A 16,056-nucleotide genomic window follows, 5' to 3' on the forward strand; every position below is an offset into this window, starting at 1 on the left:
CGGGGCCCGGCTCCAGGCGGCGCGACCCCGCCCCCGGCCCCGCGTCCCCCGCCGCCTCCTCGGCGCTGAAACCCAACACGAACCAGGCGCGGCGCGGAGCCGCCATGGCGGGGGGGAAGGGGAGGGGCGGAAAGGAGCGGGCGGGGCCGGAAGGACGCGGAGGCGGAGCCGTCGTTGAACAGCAGCTTTAGTGCGTCGTGCGCGGGCCGGAACCCGGTTAAGGCACAGGCGGTGGCGGAGGCGGCGGTGCGCTCCAGGCGTCCTTTCCCCGGGGTTCGGCGTCAGCGGGCGGGGGGGGCCCGGCCCCGTTGCGCTGTGCCACCCCCCGCACACGGCGCGCGGCCCCAAGCGGGCCCCGAGCAGCGCGGTGAGCGTGAGCCCGAGCGGAGCGTGCGGGGCAGCATCACTCCTGGCGCGGGTTGGGCTGGATGAGGCCGTACCCCACCGCCCGCGCCAGGCTCTCCTGGGCCGCCTGCGCCACGCGGGGCTTGGCCGCGTCCTTGGCCAGCACCGAGAGGATCTCCAGCATCTCGCTGGCGATGAGCTGCTCGGCCACCTCCCGCGCCGCCGCCATCATGTTCATCACCACCACGGCCCCGCGGTGCTGCAGCTCGGCGCTGGGGCTCAGCAGCAGCGCCTGCAGGATCTCCAGCCAGTGCACCGTCTGCGGGCACAGCGCGACGCGCTGAGAACCGGGACCACCCCCCGCCTCTCCCCCCCCCGTGCTGTACGGCGGAGGGCCCCCGCCCGCAGGCAGCTCGGGCCACGGGGACGCGCTCCCCCCCGGCACTCACCACCTGTGGGATCCTCTTGCAGATGGGGGGGTGCAGCGCCGTCAGCATGGCCAGTGTCCCCGAGGCCGCCCGCCGCAGCTTCTCGTCCTCCTCCCCGCTGTACAGCACCATCAGCTTCAGGCGGTCGCTGCCCTCGGCCAGGAACAGCTCCTGCACCTGCGGACGGTGGGGGCTCACAGCGCGGCGCAGCACGGGGCGGGCTGCACCCAGCCCCCCGAGCCGGCCCTCACCTCCTTGCTCATGGCCATGTTGCACATGCACTCCGTGGCAGCCAGCCGGATCAGCTCGTGCTCCTCAAACATGTACCCCTCGATCATGGGCACAGCCCTCTCCTTCAGGATCTTCTGCCTGCGGTAGGGCAGCAGTGAGCACCTCCTGCCCTGCGCTGCCCCTCCCCCCTCTCCCCCCCGGCCAGAATAGCCCAGCCTCAGCCCCACGCCCCTACCGCAGCTGCTCGCTGATGCCAGCCAGGTTGGTCAGCGCCATCAGCCCCTCGAAGTTCTCCAGGCCTGAGCGCTGGAGGTGCAGCAGGCTGACCAGGGGCCGGACCACCTCGTAGATCTGTGGAAGACAGGAGCACAAGGCTCAAACTCTTCCCCTTCTGGAGCAGGGGCTGAGCACAGCAGAAAGGCGGAGGAGCTCACACAACCAGGCCGAGGCCGTGAGGCCACTATGGAGACCACAATGCCTCTTCAGCCCAACGCCCATCCCAGGCAGACCCCTGCCTTCCTGCAGCAGCAGCGAGGCTCCATCACAGTCCCTTCCCCCTGCTGCTCCCTGCGATACCTCAACCACCCCTTGGGCAGGCCCGCTCCCCAGCCCACAGCCGTGACACTGACCCGTTCTCCAGGGAACGCCATCTCAGGGTTGGAGGTGATGGTGATCTTTGCCAGGGCCTGAGCTGCCTTGGTCTGCCCCACCTCGGTGCCCTCCAGGGACAGCGGGATGAGAGCCTGCAGATGGAGATGCATCAGCCTCTGCCTCAGCCAGGTCACAGCAGCCCCAGCTGTCCCAGGGCTCATGTATGAGGGAGCCAATCACAACCTCAGTGACTGCAGCTTCAGCCCTCCCGCAGAGCAGGCCAGGGGCACCGCGGCACCTGCCACCTCACCTTTCCTCCTCCCTGCGCAACCACACTGCCTCGGTCCTCTGCCTCCGCCACCAGGGCCAAGAACACCCTGCGGACAGGGCAGGAGCAGTTGGAACTGGGCACTTGCCATGTTGAGTCCCAGCAGCACCCAGACACTGGCAGCGAGCCCAGGTGGCGCTGGATGCCCAGACACCCCCTCCTGCCCCCAGATGCCTAGGTTCACCAGCAGCACCAAGCCCGCAGGCAGGGCAGTGGCAGCCTTAAGGCAGCTCCCACCACAGCCTGCCCCTGTACCTGGAGATCAGCTCCCGGCAGGAGTTGGTCAGCGCCGGGTTCTCGCTCTTCACCACGCAGGCCAGAGCAGACACCACACCGGCCGCCAGCAGCTTCCGCACCCGTCGCTTCACAAAGTCTGGCTTGTCCTGTCCCAGAGGCAGGACCACTACTCATTTGGGAACCGACACACAGCTTGCCACTGCTGCTTGATACCTGGCCATGCTGCCATCTCCCCAAAGGCATCAAGGCGGTACCTTCCGACACCTTGCCCCTACTTGGGTGCCCAGGCTCTGTCACACCCATGCATTTTCCTGTGGGGCTGTGGGTCCCCACAGCTCCTGAGACCAGCCACCAGCCATGGCCCCCTCACCTTGGGGTGCTGCTCTGGAATGTGCTGCTTGGCATACTTGGCCAGCTCCAGCATCTGTGGGTCTGGCTCCTCGTGGTCGTAGCTGTTGGTGCAGTTCACCAGTGTGGAAGCAACAGCGTAGAGAACACTCCTATCTTCTGACTGCAAGGGTAATGGAACACTGATCGCACCCATGGCAGAGGACAAACGAGGGCTTGAACCCAGTCAGCACCACCAGGCCCCTCCGCACACCCCAGCCGCAGCCCCACAACCCTCTCCAGCAGGAGGGGCATGTGGGCACATTCCTCCAGCACCAGCATTCCCCTTACCCAGTTCCCCGCCATAGCACTCAGCCCTCACCTTTGTCAGCTGGAACATGGCCTGCATCGCTGCTTTGTCCTCCACAAACTCTTCCTTGACGTCAGCATCAAATGTGAGATAGGCCAGGCCCTCCACAGCCCAGCGCCGTGTGCTGGCATCGATCGCCTCGTTGCACAGCCACCTGCAAGACGGTCCTCATCAGCCCAAACTGCAGGCACCCACCCAGCTCCTGCTCCCATCACACCCCGTGGTTCTCAGCACTCACTTGCGGCACTGCTTGGCTAATTTCATCGTGGAGCCCTCAGCAAACTGCTTCATGCTGAAGTCAGTGCCTCCGGCAGATCCCAGCTTGCACAGTCCCTGTGGCCAGAAGCAGAGTGTCAGAGCAGGAAAGGCCTCCACGTCCCTGACACACCAGTAAGAGCCCCCCAACCAGTGAAAAGATGGCAGCGAAGCCCAGTTCCACCAACAGCTCAGTGCAACTGCTCCTCTCGCCCTGCCATGCTCACCACCAATGCACGGATGCGGATGCTGTCCCTCTCACTGTGCTTGTAGATCTCCTTGAGCAGGCTGACCCCATTGGCAGTGATGAAGGAGGCACGCTTGGCCTTGTCAGCTGCGTGGATCAGAGCCTCCACTGCTACCAGCTGGTGGGCCTCACGGACGGAAGCGCAGAGGGACAGTATGCTGTCCATGATCCCCTCCAGCTCCAGCACCCTGTTCCCAGCCTCCGAGGGGCCCTGCAGCAGGCACGACACCGTTTGGATGGCCCGCAGCTTCCCAGCCAGCTCCTGCCCCTCGAACCAGCTCCTGCAGGGGAAGAACACTCAGAGGGATGAGGCTGATCCCAAACGCTGCCTCCAGGCCCCCACAGCCCTGCCCTGCTAGACCCCAAGCACGGCAGGTCCCTGGTGGTCTGCACTCTACTTTCACCAATAAGAGCAAGAATAGGAGTGCAGCCACTTCCAGGGGAGGCAGAAACAGCAGCAGAAAGCCCCTGACAGGGAGGGACTCAGTGCTGTGCAGCCCCAGGGAATCCCAAACTCACCTCACGTAGTCCTCACACAGGTGGTGGAAGTTCTCCCTCTCAGCATCGCATTTCAGGTCATCGTAAAGCTTGCTCAGAAGGACCGAGGCGCTCATCCGGCTGTTCTCTGTCACAGGCAGGCTGCCCGGGGCCTCACACACTGTACTTCCCACCTCCAGGATCTTCTTCAGGCCTAGGAGCATCCAGAGCTCAGGTGCCTGAGGAGGTGCAGAGGGCTACGCAGGCGCCTTGCAGAGCCAAAGCACACTGCACCCCAAGGCAGAGAGGTGATGCCCCACTGAGGTGCTGCAGCCTGTTTCACTCACCCTGGTCAATCACCCAGAGGCTCATGCTGTTGTTGATATCCTTTGGTGACTTCCTGGGCACCACCTTAATGAGCAAGTTGAGGGCATTGTCACGGCCGTGAGCAGAGGCCCCTTCCAGAGGTAGCAGCTCCAGGAGATCCTTGATAAGCTCTTTCTGTTCCTTGGAGGAATCTTCCAGGAGAGACAGTGCCAGCAGTCAGCTCCCTGCACACAGGCCTCACCCCATCACAGTAAGCCTGGCAAGTCATGCTGTCAGGACAAGGGGCTCCAGACCCCCATCTCATGGTCATGTTAATCCAAGCCCAGTGGAAGGGAGCTGCAGCAATGTAAGCAGCCGGACAAATCTCCCTTAGTGCTCCCTGCACCGCATCAGCCAGCTGGGGCAGCAGGCACTCACCCAGCACCACTGCATCCTCCTTGCCACGGAAGTCTTTCTGCATCCCCTCCTTCAGAGAATCGAACATCACATGCAGGAGGTTGCAGGCAGCCAGGGAAACCTGCTCGTGCTCCACACCCAGCACTGCTGAAAGACGCGAGGACCCCAGCTCTGTCAGGATGGCCATGGACTGTAGGTAGAAGCAAAGGCATTTTCTGGAGACTTTGGGGAAACTCTGGCACTCCCCAGCACCTTATCAGAATGGTTCCCCACAACAAGGCTCTCATAACTCAAGCCTGGTAAGTAACAAATCAGAGATCCACTGCTCAGCAGGGCTGCAGCCTGACACAGGCAGCAACGTCCCCTAGCCTGACAAACTTCACAGCCTCCCCAACATGGACCTGGATCCTGCACCAGGACTCCTCACACAGGAGAGCTGGGCTCTGGTGTGACCTACCCGGGAGCGGTGCCCTGAGCACAGCCCCACCAGGGTGCGCAGGGCTGCCAGCATCAAGTCAGCCTTCGCTGTGTCAAGCAGCTGCGTCAGGAGCCGCACACCATCGCTTTGGAATATTTTCTCTGCTCCAGCCTCCTCTCGCGCCAGCACAATCAGGTTCTGTGCAGCCTGCAAAAGGAGAGGTGCATTTGGGTCACCAGCCCACCAGAATGGAGCACCCTGCACACAGGGAACTCGCCAGCAGGGAGCCCACAGGGCAGTCAAAGCACCCAATCACCATTCCCAGTCTCCAAGGAGGGTATTCTGCTGGCAGGAAGCCCAGCCTCCATACGACAGAAAAATTCAGCCAGCAGCGCTGACCTGGGAGTACAACTCTTTCCACCCAAGCCACCTTGTGTGTCCTGAAGTTCAGACCTTTTGCTTCTTGTCCACATCCTTTTCTTGGGGATCCAGCAAAATCTGAAACATCTGTTCCACTTTCGAGTCCGTACAGGACATGGTCTTCATCTGAGACAGATCGGGAAGAGCAGCTCAGCCTTCACTGCTCCCTTGAACCTACTACACGCAGAGGGCACAGCAGCAGCCCTCCCACCATCTGCCCCTCACCTTCTCATGCATGCTGCTCCCCAGGGCGCGCAGGGCCTCCTGGAAGGCTTTGTTCTTGGGCTCCAGGCTTATGCACCTCTGCAGGTCGCTGACGGCCTGGTCCAAGCGGCCCAGCTTCTGCAGCGCCTGGCTCCGGCGGAACAGCGCCTTCATGTCCCGGCCATCGGCTTCAATGGCTGCAGAGGAGCAACGGAGCTGTCACAAAGCCCGCGCGCTGCTACAGTCTGCCCCAGTGAGCAGCACGTGGAAGATGGTCCCCAGTCACACCTAACAGTACCTTTAGATGCATCCGCCTCTGCCTTGGCATAATCCTCCTGCAAAGAGAGTCAGTAAGAAGGAAATCCTGGCACACTGCTCACGGAGGCTGCACTCCCCCGCAGCTGCTGTGCCCACTGCTTCAGAGAGAGGGAGCAAGGAAACAGCCGTGGAGTTTAGGGATGGAAACACTGCCACCAAGGACTAGGATGCAGCATAGCTGTGTGTCCCGCCCCTCTCAGCACACAGCCCTCGCGGGGTCTCCAAAGGTCCCTATTGCCTTGTCATTTCCTGAGCCCCTATCCGAGCCCCCGCAGCTCACTGCACTTTACCCCACAAACAGTTCCACGACAGGAAAGCAGAGCCTCGGGGCTGCACGAGGAGCAGACCCAGGGTCTCCGCGCACCCTGATGCAAGCAGCAGCCCACTGGGCAGGCGGAACGTCAGGCACCAGCGGGGCCAGGAGAAAAGAGGCACAGAGGGAAGATCGCTCGTCCCGGGGGCCGCCGGGCCAGCGCTGCACGGAGCCCAGCCCATCCCATCCCATCCGGCCGGGCAGGTCGCTGCGTGCCCGCGGTGCCGCCCTCCCGCTCTCACCAGCTTCAGGTAGCACGCGGCGCGGTTGCGGTGCAGCACGGCGCGCTCCGGCTCGGCCTGGCAGAGGCTCAGTGCCCGCGTGTAGGCGGCGAGGGCCGCGGCGTGGTCCCCGGCCTGGAACAGCGCGTTGCCGCGCTCCCGGAGCTGCCCCGCCGTCACCTGCCAACGGCACCGGATGGCATAGGGCAGAGTCCGAGGCCCGGCTGGAGCCCGACAGGGCCCCACGGCGGCCCTGCGGCCCCGACCCTGACCGCGGCCCCCGCGGGACGCTCCCTCACCGTCTCCTCCATCGCGCCGCTCTCGCCGCGCCCATGACGTCACCGCCCATCGCCGGGGGAACCCGGACGACGACGCGTCACGTGACAGAGGGCGTTGGCAGAGGCGTGGCGAGGGCGGGCCTACAGCGCCCCCCTGCGGCCCGGCGGTGCGGGTGCCGGCCACGCGCGGCCTCGTGCGAGCACCCCCCTCCCCCTGACCCCACGCGCGACCTCCCGTGACCCCGCGTGCCTTTGTAACCCCCCGTGAGCCCCCCCGTGCCTCTCCGTGGCCCCCACCCCAAGAGGCCCACACGTTTCCCCACCCCACTGCCCCCCCCAACCCCCTTATCCCCTTGTTCCCCCCTCCATCCCTATGCCCCTTTCCTGCCCTCCCCCACCCCGCAGAGGGCACCAGGACCCTACACTCCCACCCCAGCAGCTCGGGGTGCCGAGGCTGCAGGGCTGGGGGTGCGGTAGGGCAGGCAGGGGGCACGGGGCAGGCGGCAGCCGAGGGTGCAGCGCTGGGTGCGGTAGAAGTGGGCGAGGTCGAGGGCCATGAGGAGCAGCACGAGCAGCCCGTAGAGCCCCACGAAGGGCAGCGCCAGGGGGTGCCTGTGGGGTGGGGTTACTCAGCGCTGCGGGGCACTCAGTGCCCAGCACTCCTCGGTGCCGCCTGCCCCACACCGCCCTGCACCGCCCCGCAGCCCTGCTCACCGCAGCAGGCTGGGCGCAGGCAGCCCAGTAATGTTGAGCCCGGTGAGCACCTCCATGCCCAGCCGCGAGCAGCAGCCCTTGAGGGCGTGCGGGCCGGGCTGGCAGCAGTAGCGATGCGTGGCCGGGTCCATCAGGCGTGGGCAGTAGAAGCCAGGGTGGTAGCGGTCGTCAGGGCCCACGTAGCCCTCGCACAGGTGCAGGTTCTGCAGTGAGGCTGCAGTGGGAGCAGCGGGGCCCGGGTCATAGCACCTGTGTGAGCTAATGCAGGAGGGGAGGGGACAGCCCTGGCCCAGCTCCCGTTCCCCCAGTTCTTCCCACCCCATATGCTGCCCAGGACCAGCTTCAGCACGACCATCATCCCCGGCACAGACCACCATCCCCCAGCCCTGACCAGCTCAGCTCCACCCTGGGATATCAGGAGTACCCAGGGATGCAGCCTATGAGCAATGTGGGGGATGAGTGGTTCCTGCCCCCACCTCTCAGAGCAGGCAAAAGGCCATACCTGTCCCAAGGACACCGGGAGCTGCAGCGAGGAGCAGGAGCCCACCCAGCATCTTCCCCGCCATACTGGGGTGAGATAGCTGAGGCAGAAACCACAGCCCTTCCTGCGCCCGCCTCCAGCGCGGCCCATCAGGAGCCTCGCAACCATTAGAGCCTGCACTTAGTGCCCTGCTCCACAGGGACGGTGGGCAGGAGGCGGGAGCATCACTAATGAGCTTCTTGGGGCTAAGTGCTGAGGCTGTAGGCACCATGCCCACTCTGCAGTGGGACACTGGGTCCCATCCGCGCCAGTCAGGCACTCGGCCCTGCTGGGCTCCTGGTGTCATGGGTGAGGGCCGCGGGCCGGGCGGTGGTGCAGGGTGGTGGGCGTGCTGTTCCACAGTCTCAGGCAGCAGGGCAGCCTACCACCTGGTCCCCCACCAGCCGTGCCACTAGCTGGGCTCTGACAGAGCCACTGCGGGGTGCCTGTAGATGGGCAGGACCAGGCCCCTGGCATCACCCTTGCTGCGCCCCATGGCCAGATCCCCAAGCTCTGTGCCCCATGGCCCCTCATCCCATGGCAAGTCACATGCTCAGTGATGTGGTGCAAAATGAGAGGGAGCTCAGCCAGCACCAGCTCCTCACCTGGCCTTCCTCGAGGGCACCACAGCCCTCCCCACCAGCACCCTGGCAGTAATAATCAGCCCCAGGGGGGGCACAGAGTGCAGCATCCACAGCAACGGGACACAGTGCAGCTTACTGCAGCCTCAAACCCCCCATGGAGCAGAGGGGTTTGGCTCTGCCACCAGTACGCAGGAGCAGGATCTGGCCCCGTCCCCACAAAGCACTGCTCCCACTCCCCAGCCCCACCAGTGTGAGAAGCACAGACCAGATGCAAACCAGGGCTCTTGGAAACTGACTCATGTTTCCTACAAGCTCCAGGTGAGCTCAGGTTCCAGTCCACAGCGCCTGCCTGGCCCCTGGTACTCACGTGTCACTGTGCTGTGGAAGCCAGGCACCAGCATGGGCCCCTCCCCAGGGCTCCAGGTGAGCACATTCCCAGGCAGTCGTGCAAACACAGCAGGGCAGAGTCTGTCACGCTGCCCCTCTGCCACCCTGCTCCACTCAGAGCAGAGCCCAGCCCATGCCCTGTGTGCCCAGCATCCAGTAGCCTCCATGCAACCCTGCCACAGCAGTTCACTGAAATCTATCTGAGAACATAGGACTAATAAATAAAGAAGGCAGTAGCCTCTACAGGTCTGGCACCTCCTGCCCAGCACCGATCGCCTGCTGTGGGCCATGTGGCCAGGTCTCTGTGGGCTGTGCTGGCACTGCTGCTCCCACGCCGTGCAGTCACTCTGCTCCCATCCCACTCCAACAGGCACTACCCCAGGCGGACGCGGAAAGTGGCAATTTCCATGGGATGCAGGTGGATGTTGGTGCTGTTGGAGGCCGTGCCCAGTGGGTACATCAGGGTCAGCGAGGTGGGCTGCAGGGAGCCCAGCTCCAGCCCCTGGAACAGGCTTCCCAGCGCCAGCTAGGGAGAGAAAAGTGGGGTGCCACTGATGAGCAGGATGGGGCAGCCCCACACCATTCCCACCAGCAGGTGCCCATCCCCTCAGCACCCAGGACACCACGCTGACCGTGCCCAGACTCTGCCCTTCCTCAATGCGGAATGCAGCACCCATACAAGGCTCCAGTCCCCTGCTGTGCATCCTGCAGCTTCACTTGGGCAAGGGGCAGAACTAGCTGGGTGCAGCAGTGTGGGACCTCTGAACAGCCACCAGTTCTGGGATGTTGGTGCTAGGGGTCTGAAGGCTTCTCCTGCCCCAGTCCTGGCTTGGCTGGAGGACAGGATGCTTGAGGCAAGCCCGGTGCCAGGCACAGCAGGGTGCCCCAGCGCAGCTCCTACCTGGCCCTGGCTGGTGGTGCAGTTAAACCCCAGATTCTTGGCCTCCAGGCTGCAGTCAAAGCCTTTGCGGTGCAGGATCAGGGCTGCCTCAGCCGAGGGCAGTGAATCATCCTGCAGGAGCGGGGGTCAGGCACAGCACTGGGCAGTAACACCCTCGAGGGTCACCCATCCTCATGCAGCACATGGCCATGACTCACCTCCGCCTGCAGCGTCCGCAGGTTGAGGATGTGGAAGTCACAGGGGAGAGTTGTGGAGAGGGGTGCGAAGGAGCGCAGGGCTGGCAGGGCTGGCTGCTGGGCCACCGGCAGGACCAGGGCCTCGGCGTTCAGGTGCATGGAGGTGATGTGGCTCAGCAGCGAGGGGAAGCTGACCGGGCGGCTGTCCTGTACCTGAAAGAAGCAAAGTCAGCACTGGCAGTGCAGCTACGGCGCCAGGGCTGCGGGGCCTCCAGCTCCTTAGAGAACCAGAGCCCCCTGCTATGCACAGCCTCTCCTCATCACCCAAATGGCTGCCACACCGCGCAGCCCTATGGTTGGACTACAAACCGCTACGGGCCTGGCTAGGCTAGTGGCTAGCAGCTAGTGCACGAGACTGGGAGCGACGGTGGGGCCGGGCCGGCCGTTACCTCAGGGCTGCCGGTCCTGGCGCCGGGGAAGCCCAAGGCTTTAAGCACGGAGGCCAGTTTGGAAAAGAAGCCGGAGCTCTGAATGGGTGAAAGGGTGCAAGGATGGAGAGCAACGAGGTGACAGGACAAGAATTACCATGATGACCAGTGTGATGACACCATGCCCCCGCAGCAGGACAGCCCCTTCGTGCACAGCCCCCACCCCCGCACACCCACATCCTGGGCATGGCCCCATCTCCTGCAGTGCCAGCAGGGCACCCTGCAGCCAGCCACAGCATGCTGGTGTCTGTGCATTCCATGCCACCGTGGGCTCGGAGTGACAAGCTGGACCCCCACACCCTGCCCATGCACCTTGTTGGCGGTGCTGCGGCGCTCCAGGAGGAGGCGGAACCGGTTGCAGGTCCGCTTGTTGTCTTTCAGCCCTTGGCCCAGGCCCCGGTTGTCATCCTGCATGAGGCGCCGGTCCAGGATCACCTCCAGCTGGCCTGTAAAGAGCCCGTGCTCTGGCTCAGCACCAGCCGGTCACCTCACATGGCCCCACACAGCCTCACAGCCCAGGCTCACCACTGCCCAGGCTGGAGACCCCCAGGGCCTGGGCTGTGTGCAGCGTCAGGCGGCTCTGTGTGTCCTGGATGTAGGCCATAGCGGGCATGGGGTAGAAGTTGGCCTGCAGCGGCAGCTTCTGCTGGTACCTGCGGGGCTGGATCTGCCGAGGGATGGGGTCAGGGAGCTCAGTGGCACGGTACTGTCCCCGTGGGCAGCTCCATCCCTCCCCAGCCTGCTGGCACACCTGGAAGCCATTGAGGTCTGTGAAGAAGGTGTCATCGCTCTCAATGTCGGTGCTGAAGCGCAGGGCCAGCTCCTTGTTGACATGGTCACGGATGTCCACCAGGCATGAAATGTCCAGGGACAGCCCCTCCACCCCTATGGGCAGCAGTGAGGGTGGTTCCTGTGGGCAGCATCACTCCACACCCCGGACCTCCCTGCACAGCCTCACATCATCTCACCTGGCACATTGTAGAGCCGCACCACAGTCTGGACATGCTGGTAGTAGCTGGAGACCTCGGAGAAGAGCGGACCCTCCATCACTCGCACAATGGGGGGGTCCTTGGGAGCATAGGGCTGTAGGGAAGGAGGGCTGCGCTGAGCCTGCTGCTCCAGGACTATCTCACAGCCGCAGGCATGGCTGCCAGCCACACCCTCCAGGGAGCCCCGTACTTTGGCCTCGCCATCAGGCAAGAAGAGATAGGCTCCGCTTTTGTCCTTGGAAGTCCGGGTGCCATAGATGAAGAACTCACTGTTCACCCTCTGCTCCCGCTCCTCCCCAGTGCGGCGGAGGCTCTGCAGGGTGAAGGTGGCACGGCAGTGAGCTGCCCTCGCACCCACTCTCCTTCAATCCCCAGACCTGCACCCACCTGTAGCAGCCCTGAGCGCCCTGAGAAGCAGCCACGCAGGTGCTGGTTCTCCACGCAGAAGTCATCAGGGGCAGCCGGGAAGACATGCACAGGGACGGCCTCCTGCTTGCGCACAAACACATCCCGGCCATGCAGGTACAGGCGCACAGAGGACTGCAGCGTGGCATGGCCATCGAAGGACTTCTGCAGCTGCAGCACACGCAGCCCCAGCGCGGGCAGGCGGGCAAGGATGGAGAGCTGTGGGCAGCAGAAGCCCTGAGCCAGCAGCTCCATGGAGGGCACTCTGCTGCTGCCGGCAGGGCTGCATGGCGGCAGTGGGCAGTGGGGCACCCCCTACCTGGTAGACGTCAGGCACCACATCAGTGGCAGAGCTCCAGTGTGCAGAGAGCTGAGCAGGCAGCGGCTGCCCCTCCTCAGACAGCACACGCACGTGCGGGGAATCCACCAGCAGCGGCACCAGGCTCAGGCGCTCCTGCTCCAGCGGGTTGAACACCACCAGGAACCTGTGGGGTGGGGTGGCACCAGGACGGCCACACTCAGCTCTGGGCATCCCCTGTGCCCCGTGCTCTGCAGCACCCACCGGTGCCATGCACCCACAGCCCCCACCCACAAAACGCAACTTCAGGCAGGAGGACCCAGCCCTACCGTGGCGAGGCCTCCAGTTTGACAACCGTTCTTTCCGGGAGTGAGTCCTGGTTGAGACGCGTGTCATCCTGAGGAGAGGTGTGGGTCAGAGCCAGGTGTCCCGGTGACCCCAGCCTGGCTCTGGGATGTGACACTTTCCCGGGGCCCCCAGCCCACATCAGGCAGGCAGTGCAGCTCACCACGCTGAGGAAAGGCGTGGCAGGGTCATAGTGGTACACGTCCTTGTCCCCCAGCACCAGGTAATGTGCGGCGTTGATGATGACACGCTTCAGGTTGGTGAGGGAATGCAGCAGCCTGGGGCATGGCACTGGGCAGAGTGAGCCACAACCTGCGGGCCCCCATACCCACACCCATACCCATACCCACACCCATACCCACACCCATACCCACACGCACACCCATACCCACACGCACACCCATACCCGTACCCATACCCATACCCATACCCGTACCCGTACCCATACCCATACCCGTACCCATACCCATACCCGTACCCATACCCATACCCATACCCATACCCATACCCATACCCATACCCATACCCATACCCAGCCCCACGACCACGGCCCCTGCCCAAGACAGACCCCGGGCTGTGCCCTGCCACCCACACGCACCGCACTCCGTAGTCAACCACCACGGCCTCCTTGGCGGTGCCAGTGATGGCGTCATGGTGCTGGAAGAGCCCCAGGTTGCGGCGGGCGCTGCTCAGCAGGCTGTAGTCGGACAGCGGATAGCGGCTGCTGGCGCCGGCGCGGCGCGCATGGGCCAGTGCCAGGCTGAACAGGAGCTCTGCCCCCCTGCGCAGGGACAGCGTCACCCCCAGCCCTGCCTGGGCACCAGCCCCCACCCCGGCCCCCACGGCCCCTCACCGGAGGTGGGCCTCCAGCACGCGGTCCAGACTCTTGTAGAAGGGCCGGGAGGTGAAGTAACCTGTCCAGTAGTGGTCCTCCCGGTCCGCATAGGAGAAGAAATCCCCACTCAGCACGGGGAACCCGGGCGGCCTCATCCCCGGCACGATGCCCACCTTCTTGTACAGGGCATCGAAGTAGTCAGACAGCGTCCCAAACTGCGCCTGCGGGATGGCACACAGCTCTGAGTGTGATGCAGAGCTGCGGGGGCTCCTCCCGCTGCCCACTCCCTGCCTGCATTCCCCACCGCACTGCTCCCCAGCGCTGCTCCCCGGGCTGCCCGGCCCTCCTGCACCTGCCTGCACATGGAGCTGGGGCTGGGCATTGAGGAAGTCGAAGATGCGCTGGTAGTTGAGGAACTGAGCGTCCCACTCCTGCGGCTTGTCATAGCGGAAATCATCTCCCAGGGGCACCAGCAGCACCTTGCTGCGGTACAGCTTGGACTTCTTGCGGTACTGGTCCAGCAGGAGCTGAGCTCTGTCGTGGGGTCAGGGCATGAGGCCGGCTGCTGGCAGCAGGTGGTGCAGCTCAGTGCGGCTCAGCCCGGCACTCACAGCACTCACCGCTCCGCCACATTGGCCTCAGTGATGGCGCGGGGCGGCACCTTCCAGGGACAATTGATGCGGCCACCCGGCAGGCGCTTGAAGTCAAACTGGCAGCAGATCTTGGGGTCTGGCCCGCAGGTGTGGGGCACGTCGTAGCTGTAGAAGGGCATCATGTGGCAGAAGATGTCAGTGCTGGAATCAGAGTCTGCAGGACCAAGGGCAGACACGCATCAGCAATGGCTCTCCTTCTGCTGTCTTCTAGCAGAGGACCCAGAACACACGGAGTGGTAGCACAGCAGATCTGGCACACAAGATCTGACACCAGGCAATGGCACATTCACGTGTCACCCTGGGGTCGTCCCACAGAGCAAAACCACTGAAGAGCAGAGCCCTTGCTGCCCTGCACTCCACTCCCCCGCCATGTAGGACAGCAGTCAGTGGCTTTTCCCAGCTGCCACCACTCCTGCAGGTCCCCCCAGCATGGCCACCTCCACAGCAGCCCCTCACCCCATGTCTGTCTCCACATGAACTCCAAGTTCTGGGTGGCAGCAAAGTGCTTCTTGATGGCGTAGTGCACACGCTGAATGACCATGCCTGTCAGGTTGGAGCGCTTCAACAGGTAGGGCATGGTGGAGCTGTACCCAAACGGGTCGACGGCCCAGCCCGAGCGCGGGGTCACGCCTGGGGAACAGGGACCATCAGCACCCCTCATGGGCAGCCCTCCCCCCCAGCACCCTGCTCCTCCAGCCCTGCATCCCGCTTGTCTCTCACCAATGTTCTTCTCCAGCCACTGGTGCCCCTCGATTAGCTGGTCGATCATGGCGAAGTAGTGGGAATTCGCCTCGTCAGGCATCACCCAGCCGCCCGTCACCATCTCCAGCTGCCCGTTTCCCACCAGCCTGCAAGGGACACCCAGGGACACGGTCAGCACTTGTAGTCAACCACGGCAGAGCCCTCCTCTGGGCACGGACAGGGACTGTGGGCCCTACCTCCGCACTGCAGCCCGCTTCTGGGCGCTGATGTTATCCCACCACTTGGAGAAGAAGGAGATCTCAGACCAGATGAAGCGTCGGCGCGGGTCCTCCTGCATCTTCAGCACCATGCTGTTGAGGATGTGCTGTGTCTGGTCATAGTAGTACTTGTCAAAGGTCTTGATCCAGCCTGCCAGCACAAAGGGGTGGTCACGGGGGGACTATCAGGCAGGGCAGGGGCTGGGATGGCTCTTCCCCTCTGTCTGCCTTCGCCCCACTTCTCACCGGGGTCATTGTGGGAGTGCGGCACCACGAACACCTGCAGGGGCTCAGTGTCCCACTCGGTGGGCTCGTAGGTGATGTCGAAGCCCTGCTTCCAGACGCCGCCATCCTGGTTGTCGAAGGGCAACAGGGAGTACACGGCCAGCATCTGCCAGGGAAGAGAGCTCAGGAGGGACCACAACCCCCAGCAGCGTGCAGCCGCCGGGCCCCTCGCTCCCCGCACAGAGCGCTGAGGAACCCTAACCCAGCTCTCACTTGCAGGTCGGGGCTCTCGCCCTTGCCCCCCAGGGCAAACTGGCAGTCCTGCGGGGACACGGCGAGGAAGCTGGGGCGGCTCTCGGGGGGCAGCGCCCAGGAGGCATTGTCGCGGCGGGGTGGCGCGGGCTGCCCGTCGGCGTGGGCCCTCAGCTCCAGCACCGAGTCCTTGATGTGGCTGATGATCTCGTGGTTCTCCTCCAGCAGCTGCTCCAGCTGCTCGATGCGGTTCTGCAGCACCGAGATCTGGCTCTGGGGACGCGGGCGCCGCGGTCAGCGCGGTGCTCTGCCCCGGGGCTCCCCGGCGCGGCCCGGCCCGCACGACACCCGCAGCGGCGGAGCCCCCGGCCCGGGCCGGGCCGCCCCCAGCCCCCGCTCACCCGGGGGAAGTTGCCCCCGCTCTGGTGGCGCGCGGGGTCGTGCTGCACGCGGTCCAGCATCAGGTAGAGGGAGAAGACGGCCACGCAGAAGATGGCAGCTCCGCACACCGTCACCTGCTTCTTCAGCTTCATCCCGCAGCGCCGCGGGGCAGACTGCTGCGGGGAGAGGGCGCAGGGGCAGCCCCGGCTCCGG

The 16,056-nt window shown here is 64.5% G+C and overlaps 4 protein-coding genes across 8 annotated transcripts in view; all 4 read right to left on the reverse strand.

Annotated features, from left to right (window-relative positions):
- RCCD1 (RCC1 domain containing 1) overlaps positions 1 to 133 on the reverse strand; it is a 3,669-nt gene extending 3,536 nt beyond the window's left edge. The window contains 1 exon segment of the mRNA XM_021406701.1: positions 6 to 133. Coding sequence (XP_021262376.1) covers positions 6 to 106 — 101 coding nt within the window. The 5' untranslated portion in view covers positions 107 to 133.
- UNC45A (unc-45 myosin chaperone A) lies at positions 172 to 6,894 on the reverse strand. The gene is made up of 20 exons (XM_021406678.1): positions 6,753 to 6,894; positions 6,475 to 6,633; positions 5,900 to 5,936; positions 5,623 to 5,798; positions 5,431 to 5,523; positions 5,017 to 5,184; positions 4,581 to 4,749; positions 4,184 to 4,354; positions 3,879 to 4,050; positions 3,340 to 3,640; positions 3,096 to 3,190; positions 2,870 to 3,011; positions 2,531 to 2,671; positions 2,179 to 2,306; positions 1,906 to 1,972; positions 1,634 to 1,747; positions 1,240 to 1,355; positions 1,025 to 1,142; positions 795 to 950; positions 172 to 664 (listed from the first exon to the last, which is right to left on the reverse strand). The coding sequence occupies exons 1-20, from the start codon at positions 6,762 to 6,764 to the stop codon at positions 404 to 406; spliced, it is 2,796 nt and encodes a 931-aa protein (XP_021262353.1). The 5' UTR covers positions 6,765 to 6,894; the 3' UTR covers positions 172 to 403.
- LOC110403853 (uncharacterized protein KIAA1644-like) lies at positions 7,080 to 8,681 on the reverse strand. The gene is made up of 3 exons (XM_021407586.1): positions 7,948 to 8,681; positions 7,446 to 7,659; positions 7,080 to 7,343 (listed from the first exon to the last, which is right to left on the reverse strand). Exons 1-3 carry the CDS (start codon positions 8,270 to 8,272, stop codon positions 7,151 to 7,153), a joined length of 732 nt encoding a protein of 243 aa, XP_021263261.1. The 5' UTR covers positions 8,273 to 8,681; the 3' UTR covers positions 7,080 to 7,150.
- On the reverse strand, positions 8,832 to 16,050 carry MAN2A2 (mannosidase alpha class 2A member 2). Of its 5 annotated transcripts, XR_002441851.1 has the most exons (24): positions 15,864 to 16,050; positions 15,484 to 15,735; positions 15,232 to 15,376; positions 14,965 to 15,136; positions 14,747 to 14,874; positions 14,483 to 14,656; positions 13,994 to 14,180; positions 13,730 to 13,907; positions 13,392 to 13,594; positions 13,137 to 13,319; positions 12,702 to 12,816; positions 12,523 to 12,590; positions 12,215 to 12,380; positions 11,878 to 12,132; positions 11,681 to 11,803; positions 11,470 to 11,584; positions 11,253 to 11,386; positions 11,027 to 11,168; positions 10,814 to 10,947; positions 10,463 to 10,540; positions 10,035 to 10,226; positions 9,838 to 9,948; positions 9,569 to 9,769; positions 9,321 to 9,462 (listed from the first exon to the last, which is right to left on the reverse strand). XR_002441851.1 is itself a non-coding variant. In XM_021407583.1 (23 exons), the coding sequence occupies exons 1-23, from the start codon at positions 15,993 to 15,995 to the stop codon at positions 9,310 to 9,312; spliced, it is 3,522 nt and encodes a 1,173-aa protein (XP_021263258.1). In that variant the 5' UTR covers positions 15,996 to 16,050; the 3' UTR covers positions 8,832 to 9,309. The 5 variants fall into 5 exon arrangements, 4 of the variants coding, with proteins under 4 accessions (XP_021263258.1, XP_021263257.1, XP_021263260.1 ...); XM_021407583.1 differs by lacking the exon at positions 9,569 to 9,769 and having other exon boundaries at positions 8,832 to 9,462; positions 11,878 to 12,114; XM_021407582.1 differs by lacking the exon at positions 9,569 to 9,769 and having other exon boundaries at positions 8,832 to 9,462.

Source organism: Numida meleagris, chromosome 9, assembly GCF_002078875.1.
Source record: "Numida meleagris isolate 19003 breed g44 Domestic line chromosome 9, NumMel1.0, whole genome shotgun sequence".
NCBI lineage: Eukaryota > Metazoa > Chordata > Aves > Galliformes > Numididae > Numida > Numida meleagris.

Coding starts and splice junctions, on each gene's coding strand:
- UNC45A (XM_021406678.1), bottom strand. Junction 5,937..6,474: donor CCGCGTGCTACCTGAAGCTG/GTGAGAGCGGGA, acceptor CTCTCTTTGCAG/GAGGATTATGCCAAGGCAGA. Junction 1,356..1,633: donor TGGCGTTCCCTGGAGAACGG/GTCAGTGTCACG, acceptor TGTCTTCCACAG/ATCTACGAGGTGGTCCGGCC.
- LOC110403853 (XM_021407586.1), bottom strand. CDS start 8,272: ATGACACCAGGAGCCCAGCAGGGCCGAGTGCCTGACTGGCGCGGATGG. Junction 7,660..7,947: donor TCCCGGTGTCCTTGGGACAG/GTATGGCCTTTT, acceptor CTCCCACTGCAG/CCTCACTGCAGAACCTGCAC. Junction 7,344..7,445: donor CCTGCGCCCAGCCTGCTGCG/GTGAGCAGGGCT, acceptor CCCACCCCACAG/GCACCCCCTGGCGCTGCCCT.
- MAN2A2 (XM_021407582.1), bottom strand. CDS start 15,995: ATGAAGCTGAAGAAGCAGGTGACGGTGTGCGGAGCTGCCATCTTCTGC. Junction 15,377..15,483: donor GCGAGAGCCCCGACCTGCAA/GTGAGAGCTGGG, acceptor CTTCCCTGGCAG/ATGCTGGCCGTGTACTCCCT. Junction 11,387..11,469: donor GCGGCTCTACAATGTGCCAG/GTGAGATGATGT, acceptor TGCTGCCCATAG/GGGTGGAGGGGCTGTCCCTG.